We start from the raw sequence: 12,121 nt of genomic DNA, 5'->3' as shown, positions 1-12,121 counted from the left end.
CTAATATATTTTCTTACAACAGTTTCCTTATTCTTCTTGTAATATCACAAAGATCTGTAAATATAAGCTACCTGAACAAAGACCACATCATGTTCAGTATTTAGAAATGTCAGATGTCTAGGGGTACCTGAATGGCTCAGTTGGTTGAGTGTCCAACTTTGGCTCAGGTCACAATCTCACAATTTGTGAGTTTGAGCCCTGCATTGGGCTCTCTGCTGTCAACTCAGAGCCCACTTCAGATCCTCTGTCTCCCTCTCTCTCTGCCCCTTCCCAGCTCATGCTCTCTCTCAAACATAAAAAAAATTAGAAAATTCAAAAAAAAAGAAATGTCAGATGTCTAGTTGGTAATCAGAATTTAATAATAATAATAATAATAATAATAATAGTAATTAGTGCAAGTATTAACATAAATGGCTAACAGCTCGAGTGTCAGAGCAAAAATGTTTGTCCTTTCAATTATAAATATTATTATATTTCATAATATAAATATTATTATGTTTAATAATAAATAAGGGGAAAAGCATTGGATAATCAGTAATACAAAAGACAATTGGAATATATTTTAATACAGTTGAATTGCAAAGCCTTTATTTAATAGCTCTGCTTTGATTTTTGCCCCACCATAGGCACAAACAAAAATGTGAGTGTGTGTGTGTTTAGCAGAGGTTCTATTGAGTAATAATTACTAACGAACTAAGGGTTAATGCCAGGGTGAGAGGCCAATACAAATGAATGTCCTGGTGGTCCAGAGGGACCCCAGCCTGATGTGTTGCACACTGACACACATCTTGTGTAAGGTCTTTAGCCAGTCAGTCTTTGCAGGACACTTAAGCCCATTCTCGGTGGGCCCTGTCAGGAATGTTTGGACAGAATGATTGAATTTAAGGTAAAATAAATGCAATTCCAGATTCTGGCATGGTCTATGAACCAGTGCTAGATGTTAAGCATCCTTTAGACCACCAGTGTGCCTCCTAATCACTACTTTCCCGTGTCCTCCAGGAAATCCATGCTAATGATTCAATGAAGAGAACTTACTTTCTTCTCCCTCCACAAACTCAAACTAGTTTCCCAGTTTTGCTATTCTTCTGTGTCACTTTCCTGAACCTATGCTCAAAGCCACAGCCTTAGTTCAGGCCCTGGCCAGTACTTGTGTGGACTATTGCCGTTCTTCATTGCATGGGCTCTGGGATCTTCCCCCTATAGTGACTAATTCCAGTAAAACCCAGTGCAGATCTTTCATGCCCATTACTCTCAGGATGCAGATTCCTTAAACCCAAAGCCATTCCAGAGATAATCTGTGCCTCCAAGTGCATTTCTTAACACGTCCCTCACAGGAGGAACCCCCCAGTTTAGGCAAATCGAACCAGCAGCAAATCCCTGGACGTGACATCCTGTCTTGCCTTTAATCAAGCCTCTTCTTCTGCCCAGCATGTCATTGTTCTGCACCTCCTTACCTTCATGGAGAACTTCAGTGCATCCTTTAAGACCTCACCCAACGTTCTCTACAACTATGATTCTGTCAGGACCGTATGTTGATATGTGGTCAGTTGCTTGAGTATAATGACTATTGTTTATAACAATGGCTTGTGTTCCCCCTTCAGATTTCATCTCCTCCTATTCTGCTTGGCCTTTCTATTCTTTGGCCATGCCAGGTCTCAGAGTTTTCCCTCTGGCTCTTCCCTTTGCTGAGATCCTTTCCCTGTCCCCCTACCTGCTCTTCACAGGACTGGTTAATTCACCATTCAAGTATCAGCCGAAATGTTACCTCTGTAGAGAGGCAGTTCCTACTGTCCCAGATCCATAGTCCCCCCTCCCCACATGCTCCCAATCACTCTGTTAATCATCCTGTTTTATTTCTACTGGAGCATTCATCACCATCAGAAATGGTCTTGTTTATCTCCATGTTTGTTTGTTCCTTTCTCAGTTCTTCCACCCCTTACTAGAACACATTCCTTTGCCTGAGATGCACCAACCTTGTCTGTTCATTCACTCATGTAACCCTAGGGCCTACAATAGTGCTTGATACAGAGTAGGTATCAGGAAATATCTTTGTAATTATTCTAATATATGTAGGGTTTGCAACTGTAGGAATGGGGCTAAATAGGGTTATCTTATGAGTATAGGTTTCCTGGTGAGTGGAAGTAAAAAGGTAGGATCCTAATCAACCTCCCCTCATTGCCACCTCTTTAGCAGCTCTGTCCTGAATCATCATTTGACTGTGTTTACCTTTTGTCTTTCACAGCTGTCTTCGCTTGGCAAGAATGTGTTAAAGGTCTAACCTTTTCAAGGCCTTTTAGAGCATATTCACTGGAGCCAAACCATTTAGATTCAAGTCTATATATGGCTCTAGGCAAGTAATTTAAGCTCTCTGTGTCTTAGTTTCCACAGCTGTAAAATGATGCCTGCTTTATGGGATTGTTGGGATGATTACAATAATATATGCAAAAAAATAAGTGGCCATAATAAGTACAATATTCATGTTAGTCATTAACATTAGTTGTTTTCTATCATGTAGAGACAGGACAATCGACAAATCCAAATAAAAGAAGTATTGGTGGGAGAGAAATGTGATAGGGAACATGTGTGACAGAGAAATGAGAGCAGCAGGACATTTGCTTCCAGAAATTCAAAACAACATAATTTATTAATTATACATTTAGATATTTGTAATACACACATATATATAGGAAATAAGTTATTTAGAGTACCTCCATAATTTTGTGTTGAATGTTATAAATTTTATTTTAAAATCATTTAACAAAACCCATTTTGCATTTTAATATTTTAAAATAAAATCCATTATATCAAAATCTCAAGCATCTAAAAATTGTAAAAACCATGGTTCAAGTCAACAATGATGTGTTTTGAGATTCGGTGGGTAAACATAATTTCATTTGTCTATGAAGAATTTACTCTGTTCCCTTCTGGCTTTTTCAAGGCTTTCGAAAGTGATCATTCCTTTTGGCAGCTGCAACTTACTCTTTTCTGTTTCCAGTATGTTCTCAGCTTCACCTTAAATAAAGTACAGAAATATGCAAGGTGACAAAATGGCCATTAGTGTTTTGTGAGAAGGCCAAATTGCTATATCGCAATGACAAGCTGTAACAGTGTTGGAGGCATGCCCCTAAATCTCACATTCACATGTTTCACCCATTGTCCTTAGGGGAAGGAAACTCCCAAAGGAAGGCCATTCTTTCCTTTGGGAGGAAAGGAATTCTGAAGACTCAGAGATAAATGATATGCCATAGATTTTATTTGATAGAAGACAGCATTTTAAAATGTAAAAGAAAAAGAATACCACGTGTAATACTTAGTCCCTTGAAGGAAAGTCAGGATGGTAAGCCTTAGTTGTGTTTGGAGGGGTTTGGGATGGAGAAGCCAAAAAGTCTTTGCTATATTGCCCTTAATATATAAGCGACACACATAAGAGAAAATAAAGCTTATTAAAATTCTACCTTTTCAGAAAAGCTAATCTTTTACCTGAAACCACTTATACCCAAAATAATATTAAATGTTCTTTAGTCTGTATACATACATACACACAAGAATATACATTAAAACATATTTTTTAATGTTTTATTTTTTATATTTGAGAGAGAGAGGGAGAGAAAGCGAGACAGAGCATGAGCAGGGGAGGGGCAGAGAGAGAGGGAGACACAGAATCTGAAGCAGGCTCCAAGCTCTGAGCTGTCAGCACAGAGCCCTAGGTGGGGCTCAAACTCACAAGCAGTGAGATCAGGACCTGAGCCGAAGTTGGACGCCTAACCAACTGAGCCACCCAGGCTTCCCAAGAATATACATTTTTATAAACAATTCCTCTTTCAAATAACAGCTAGTACTGTCTTGGGCCCAGTTGAAGACTAATTAGCAAGATTAAAAAAATTATAATCTACATTGTTGGCATTCTATAAACTTTCCTTGGGAATGAAGGCAAATGTTTCCTTTAAGTACCTCTATTTTAGCACACAGTTAATTTGTACCCCAGGCCCAAGAGGGTGGGCTTACAATTTTCAAATTATAATGTTTCAACCATCTGCAAACATCTTTTTTTTTTGCCTCTGTCTTAAGTAGTAAGTAAAAATCATTATAAATGATATGTAATTAGATAAGCCTTTGATGACATACTAGATGTTTCCATGTGATAGGGCCTCACATACTGCAAATTCTCACCATGTGTTTGCAGAAAGGCTGATGATAAATTCAGTCAAACAAGGGTTGTATATATTGGGTCATCACTAGTTAACAGGGCTAAATGTTATAACCTAAACTTTCGAAGATGGCACATTTCCTGGTAGATTAGAGGAGCCCAACGTGGGGCTCTAACTCACAACCGTAAGATGAAGACCTGAGCTGAGAAGAGCTGACCGAGCTGCCCATGTGCCCCTATATATTTTTTTTTAAACAGGAAATTCCCACAGTGTGTCTTGAAATTTTAAAATTATATGTTCTGTGGATTCTGATGGACCTGTAATAAAATTACTTCCCAAACATACAATCACAATGTTCTTAGAAAATAAACTTGTTCTCTATTAGTAATATGTTCAAGTGAATACTGTGTAACAGGCTTGACATTTAATAGTACATATTAATTTTTATGAGGCGCTGAGAATTCTAATGTCCATATAAACAATGAAACAATTGAACTCAAGACTAGTGAGTTTTTTCCCCCCATTCTTTTTTATGGTGGTAAAATACATATAATATTTACTGTCTTGACCATGTTGAGTCGTACAGTTCAGTGGTATTAAAAACATTCATAATGCTGCACAGGCATCCCTACCATCTATCTCCAGAGCTCCTCATCTTGCAAAATCAGACTAATGAATTCTTAAGCAGATGAGTAGCATGAAACTGAGTAGGTTATTGAAATGAGCTTTAACATTGGTAAATCAGTTGTGTAGTTAGTCTCCTGCATAAAATGAGATTGCACTCCAGAATTTAATTTGTAGGTCAGTGTTTAATTCATTTTCCCATAGTAATAATGCAATCAAGAAATTTCTAGGCCATCAACAAAAAACTATTTAGCCCACAATATAGCTGAACTATGATATGATACCAATAATGCTTGACCCCAAGGAACATTTTTGCAGAGTTTTTGTGTGGAAAATGTATTTCCATCTTCAAATGGGAATTTTTAAGAACATGTAACCCTTGTATCTCTCTAGGCTTGGGAAAGAGAAGTTCTACTCCCTGATTCCAATACCTTCCTATACTTCTTCCCTTCCTGTACCAAATCAGTCCCCACAGAGCTTGAGAGACAGTGATGTGCCCACAGAGCCCATGAGAGGAATATGCTCTGGGTCAAAGGCTCAAGAAGAAGGGACAGTGGCAGTGCTATTTTCTAGGGCAATAAAATCCAGAGTTCTGTGAGAACAGCATGGTGCTGGTGATTATTTAACAACCAGCTCTCCCGGAAAAAAAAAAAGCATATAAGTTTATTATGAACATAAGTTTATTATAAATTTTACTTATATAAAATAAATGTAGCACACAATTTATAAAAAAAAATAAAATGTTCTGTATACTTTATCATAAATTTCCCATAGCAAATTGATTCTCAGAATGTTTTTATTGTTTTTTTCCTGAAATATTATATTCATAGCTAATCTATAGTTGTAATTGATGAGAGAGTATAATTCCAACATGAATGTTTGTTGGTATTTTCATTTATACTAATGAGTAGGACAAAAGTGGAAACAGTAACATATGTTGGAATGTTATTTGTTTGAGAATGATATAGACAACTTAGCTGAATCGGATAACAGTTTTTATTTTATTTTACTTTATTTATTTTTCAGATAACAGTTTTTAAATGTTGGGAGAATATTTCCTCAACTGTGCTAGTCACAATGTAATAGCCATTGACACAACAAACATTTAAGCACAATCTACAGTATTAACATTTTCTTCTTCACTTCCTTCAGTCTAGACCATGTTGGCAAGCTTTCTTAAAAGGGCCAGACAGTAAATATTTTAGGCTTGTGGGACCTTATGTCTCTATTGCAGCCACTCAGCTCTGTTGTGGTAATGGGAATATATCCACAGACAATTCAGAAATCAATGGGCATGTCTGTGTTTTAATAAAACTTTATTTTCAAAAACATGTGGCCAGCCTGCAGGCCATAGTTTGCCAACCCCTGGCTTAGACAATCAACAAAATAGTAAGTCAAGCCTTGATTTGGTGTTTGCAGATTTCCATGTGTAAATATTCCCACCATGACCAACTTCAGGCTACCAATGGGATGCCACTGAAGTCAGGGTTGTATCTGTATCTTATTGTGTCTGTATATTGTATCTGCATTTCTGCCATGCAGATACAGTAGATACACATAAAATAGATACACATAACTTAGGAGTACTGATAATAGTAAAATAATGAAAAACTGATAAGTTGAGTATATATTACCATTGTTTTTAATAGAATTTAATATTATTTTTATAATTTATTTAATTATAAGTTTATATAATTAAATTTTTAATGACTGTATTTAACAACCAGCTTACAAATTCCTGAAAATTTGATAGTTCACGTGAGCTGGTATGAGTTGACTCTAGCACACTGCTGTGAGAGGGAGCAGATATGTTGGTCATTGGAAGCTCAGAGAGAGGGGTCTTGTCAAAATGCCCATAAATGAAGGGACCATAAGGAGAGGATCCTTGAACCAGAAGATGAATCAGAAATAGACTCTGCTTTATCAAAAACTGACCTTTCATTCTTTGGAGAAGGGTTCCATATCCTAAGTCATACTGGTAGGTGAGGACAAAGCCTAATGGAATGATAGGGAAGAGGAAGGCTGGCTTCTTCCTTCTTATTGCTCTGGTTCAAGAACAAAAAAGAATAAATATCAAGAATGGCCTGTAAATACTTATCTCCATACTCAATGAAAAAAAATTACCTGCTTTTGGACGAATGTCTTCCATTTTAGAAGGTACTTAGTTCATTTGAGTATTTTACAGAAATAGAATTTTCTTACCCACAATCTCTCCCCAGAGTCTGCAATTCTCAAGAGCAGAGTCTATGACTTGCTCGTCTTTATTTGACGTTGAGGCTCAGATTAATCATTTAAAAAATGGTTAAGTATTGCTATATCCCCCTTATGGATTGTGGAGATAAATTAGCAGAGGACTTCTTCTATCTTGGTATCAAGTCAGTCCTGTAACTTATAAAATGGAGAAAAGGATAGAAGAAATCTGAGACACTAGAGGTAGAATTAACTATTTCTACCCTGGTTCTACAGTTATCTCCAAGGACTAAGCTATAAGGGATTACTGTTTTTACATATACATTATATGCAACAAAGTCCTGTCTTGGTCAACTTTATGATAATATGTAATGTCAAAAGAAAAAATAAGTAAATTACTTACGACAAGTTTAAAGTAAATAGCAAACATACCCAGCTGTTAAAGAGATGGCTGCAATGCCAAAAAAAGTTCCAAAATATTTGAGGAATTCTCGAGACCAAGCAATCTGCAAAGCCATCTGCCTTTCTCTCATTTCATTCTGCATCATTAGCTGTCTTTCCAGCTGAGGAAGAAACAAATAGCAAAGTCTGGTTACTCATCTTTTGATTTGGAGCACAGAGTTAATAATCTGCTCTTCCAAGGGATTTTCATTCTTCATTTGTTTTTATTCGTCTTTTTTTTTTTTTTTTTTAATCTCAATAGACTTTGACTAAAGTTCCTCTGGACAGCTATCCACAGCTGTCACCTTGGCAGTGAAATCTTCCTGGAATATATATACAGACTGGATATGATATTCTTCTTCTGTGTCCTCAGGTCTTGAATGCATGTGATCTGGAACTTTTATTCAACCCTCAAATAGATGTTCAGCCTATTCTGTCACTTGTGAGGAAAGATCTATGTGCTTTTAAATGCAAGTACGTCTTGGGGCGCCTGGGTGGCGCAGTCGGTTAAGCGTCCGACTTCAGCCAGGTCACGATCTCGCGGTCCGTGAGTTCGAGCCCCGCGTCGGGCTCTGGGCTGATGGCTCAGAGCCTGGAGCCTGCTTCCGATTCTGTGTCTCCCTCTCTCTCTGCCCCTCCCCCATTCATGCTCTGTCTCTCTCTGTCCCAAAAATAAATAAACGTTGAAAAAAAAATTTAAAAAACAAATGCAAGTACGTCTTATTGGCCATTATTAGAAATTGCATTGAAATCATTTTGCTTTCCAAATTTATCTGGCTGCAAATTGACATTCACTTGATGTAGCAGGTCCATATCATTTTATGATATGATTGTAGAGGGGTATTACTCTGAGACATCAATAGAGATTTTTCTTTGCCATAATCTTCTTTTTGCCTCAAGTGCTTTGTCACTTTAGTCAGTGTCTTTCGCTTCATTGGAGCAGAAAGCAGATACAGCCCAGAGCACAGAAGGAGACTGGATTTCTGAAGGGATATTTAGAAAACAAGAGAAGCAACTGTCTGACAGCCCATTATTTTGAGAAATTCAGATTCTTTTTTTTTTTTAAATGTTTTTATTATTTATTTTTGAGAGCAAGAGACAGAGTGGGAGTGGGAGAGGGGCAGAGAGAGAGGGAGACCCAGGATCCAAAGCAGCTCCTGAGCTGTCAGCACAGAGCTGGACATGGGGCTCAAACCCACGAACCGTGAGATCATGACCTGAGCTGAAGTCGGATGCTTAACCGACTGAGCCATCCAGGCACCCCAAGAAAGTCAGATTCTTGAGAGAGAAAAGTTGTTTTTTAAATTCTAAAATCTTGGCACTGTGTATCATTAGCAGAACATAGAGGACAGCAAGCATAGAATTCATGATGTAAACCATAGGGTGGGAAGGAATGAGAACGTGACTCAGTTTTCCCTTCTTGCTGCCTTTCTACTGTAAGAAGGAACTAGAAGAAGAAAGGGAGATTTTAGATTTAAAGATGGGGCTTGGCTCCTTGGCCCCTCTTAGGGGTTGAAACTCTGGAGGGTTGTGATGGATTTAGGGTTTGGGGATCCCCAGAGTGCACCTGTGGGCCTATCTTCCGTTGGGAATTCTGGCAAGGGGCAACTGAAGTGGAGCAGAAATGGTTGCAAGGCAGATCTAGGCTTAGAGCAGACCTGAGAGAGGCCACTCGGTCTTCCTCAGCCGCCAGGGGGTATGGAGAATGTTTGCAGGGTTCCTGTGTCAACCTGAAGAGGGTCATAGAAGGTAGCTGACAATTGAAGGCAGGTCTGGGCTTACCAGATAGTCCACAAAACCTAGAGCCTGGGGACTCCTTAACAGACACTCAGGCAGGGGCCATAAACCACGTGCTGGGTAGGGAAAGTGGCTGGATATCAGGGGATTAGCAGCATCCTAGAGTCCAGAGATGATGGTCAAGCCAACCTGAAACATGGCTGAATACCCTTCGAGGAAATAACCTGGAGCTGCCCAGGTTGATCAAACAGGAAATAACAGCAGAAAAGCCTCCTCCAGCCACAGTGTTTTGTGTACATGATTAGTTAGCATGTGAAATGCATCCTTGCCATATTACTTACTTAAAAACTTACATGACAGTTCATAGTATCTCCCCCCCAAAATGGTGTAGATGCATCAATTAATCATTTGTGTTGTTATCAAAATGCAGCTGAATCCAGTCATGAAACAGATGAACACAAGATCAGTGGTTCTGAATCGTACCTGCACATTGTGAGCCTCTCAGGAACTTTTCAAAATCCCAATGCCCAGGCCCACACCCCGGACCAGTGAAACTAGGATCTGGAGTGAGGACCAGTCATTAATATTTTTTAAAGGTTGCCAGGTAATTCCAGTGTGCAGCTAGGATTGAGAACCACTGCCTGAAAAAATTCACAGCCTAGGTTTTCCCAACCAAAGATCAAGCTGAAATATCAGTCTGAAAACTGATCCTCTGGGAATTCTCAAAAGATTGGGAACAGAGGGCTTTGTAAGTGTGGTGGAACTAATCTGTATGGCACTATTGTGGTGGAAAGGTGACACTGCATTTGCCAAAGACCTTTAAACTTCACGCACAAAGAGTGAATCGCCTTGTATACGGTAATGAAGCATCCTGGATGGGATCGTGGGACAGAAAAGGAAATTAGGGAAAAACTAATGAAATTTGAATATGGAATTTATTTAATAGTGATATACCAATGTTAATTTCTTAGTTGTGACAGTTAAAATAATGTTAGATATTAACTGTAGAGTATACTAAGTATGGGGTATTCAAGAACCCTGTCCTCTTTTTTTTTTAAGTTTATATATTTTGAGAGAGATGGACAGTATGAGTGGGGGAAGGGCAGAGAGAGAGAGAGAGAGAGAGAGAGAGAGAGAGAGAGAGAGGAAATCCCAAGCAGGCTCTGCACTGTCAGAGCGGAGCTGGATGCAGGGCTCAAACTCACAAAACCATGTGACCATGACCTGAGCTGAAACCAAGAGTCAGACGCTTAACTGACTGAGCCACCCAGGCGCCCCTGTCCTCTTTTTCTATAAAACTAAAGCTGTTCTAAAATTTAAGTTTATTTTAAAAATGGTTATAAACAAATCTTATTTTATGTGTCTCTTCTAATAAGAATAGAGGCATTCATCTCTGTATATCATAAATTGTGATAATCAGTAAGACTGTGTATCTACAATAAACTCTGAGCCTAGCATTAAAAAAAAATCTATGCATACCCTCTCTGTGGGCAAAAAAATTCCTGATGAAAGACATCACTGAGCTATAATTTTAATTATCAATTAAAAGTTTATTAATTATCTCATGCTTCATAAATTATGCTTAAAATCATAGGCCTAGATCTAAATACATTTCAAACTTCAAATTAATTAATGAATTTTATTAACAAACTTTTTCAGCAGCCATAAGGGATAATTCTATTAATTTACCAATAGTAGGCATCATGTAAATAAATGTACATTCATTTTCACCCTTCTTCCCCAAATATTGACACATAAGAAATACGAGAAAAAGAGAACATGTACAGTAAGTTTCCTTAGCAGTTTTTTTAATTAAAATAAATTTTTTTTATTGTTTATTTTTGAGAGATAGAGACAGAGCATGAGTAGGGAAGGGGCAGAGAGAGAGGGAGAGACAGAATCTGAAAAAGGCTCCAGGCTCTGAGCTGTCAGCACAGAGCCTGATGCAGGGCTTGAACCCACGAACCGTGAGATAATGATCTGAGCTGAAGTTGGATGCTTAACTGACTGAGCCACCCAGGCACCCCTCCTTAGCAGTTTTTAACCCAAATCATAAATGTAAAATTCTTCATCCTATTTTAAAAGAATTTTAGATCTTTTTATAATACTAGGGGTTTTTTTTGTCTCTTATTTTTGGTATTGCTTTACAAAACAGTTTGAAATTAGAATGTTACTGCTTATGACTTCAGACTCTAATGTTCTTATAGGTTTATCTGATACTAGTTTAACAGTTATAGAACCACAATTCATTTTAAAGAGAACATAATAAAAGGGAACTAGCTTATTAAAAATCATTGTAATAGGGGTACCTGGGTGGCTCAATCGGCTAAGTGTCTGACTTCAGTTCAGGCCATGATGTCACGTTTGTGGGCTTGAGCCCCACATTAGGCTCTGTGCTGACAGATCAGACCCTGGAAGCTGCTTCGGATTCTGTGTCTCCCTCTCTCGTGGCCCCTCTTCCACTCATGCTCTGACTCTGTCTCTCACTCCCTATCAAAAATAAATAAACATAAAAAAAATTTTTTTAATTGTACATAGTAGTAGAAACCATATCCTGACTACATTCATAAAACTGTTATATCTGCTCTTTCTTGTGTATTTTATTTAATTTTAATTAATTTATTTATTTTAGAGAGAGAGTGCATGGGCAAGTGTGGGAGGGACAGAGAAAGAGAGACTCTCAAGCAGGCCCCATGCCCAGCACAGAGCTGGACACAGGGCTCCATCTCACGACAGTGAGATCATGACCTGAGCTGAAATCAAGTCGGTCGCTCAACTGACTGGGCTACCCCAGGCAACCCCCTCTTGTGTATTTTAATTCTTCAGTTTCTGTGTTTATATATATATTTATATTATACATATATATTTTTAAATAAATATATATTTAACATATTAATATATTTAATTGTTATATTTAAATAATTTAATAAAATATATTTTATATAAAAATATATATTTAAGCTTTATCTATCTATTTATTT

The 12,121-nt window shown here is 37.9% G+C and overlaps 1 protein-coding gene across 3 annotated transcripts in view; it reads right to left on the bottom strand.

Annotated features, from left to right (window-relative positions):
* Positions 1-2,622: 2,622 nt before the first annotated feature.
* Positions 2,623-12,121, bottom strand: part of PLGRKT (plasminogen receptor with a C-terminal lysine) — a 44,177-nt gene continuing 34,678 nt past the window's right edge. For all 3 annotated transcript variants that reach the window (XM_030293263.3, XM_030293265.2, XM_030293266.3), the window contains exons 4-6: positions 7,395-7,525; positions 6,708-6,817; positions 2,623-3,012 (exon numbers count right to left, since the gene is read on the bottom strand). In XM_030293263.3, coding sequence (XP_030149123.1) covers positions 2,891-3,012; positions 6,708-6,817; positions 7,395-7,525 — 363 coding nt within the window. In that variant the 3' untranslated portion in view covers positions 2,623-2,890. The remainder of the gene's footprint in view (positions 3,013-6,707; positions 6,818-7,394; positions 7,526-12,121) is intronic.

Source organism: Lynx canadensis, chromosome D4 (genome assembly GCF_007474595.2).
Source record: "Lynx canadensis isolate LIC74 chromosome D4, mLynCan4.pri.v2, whole genome shotgun sequence".
In the NCBI taxonomy this organism is placed as follows: domain Eukaryota; kingdom Metazoa; phylum Chordata; class Mammalia; order Carnivora; family Felidae; genus Lynx; species Lynx canadensis.
The sequence above is the reverse complement of the archived record's forward strand: the minus strand, read 5'-3'. Positions and strand labels throughout refer to the sequence as shown.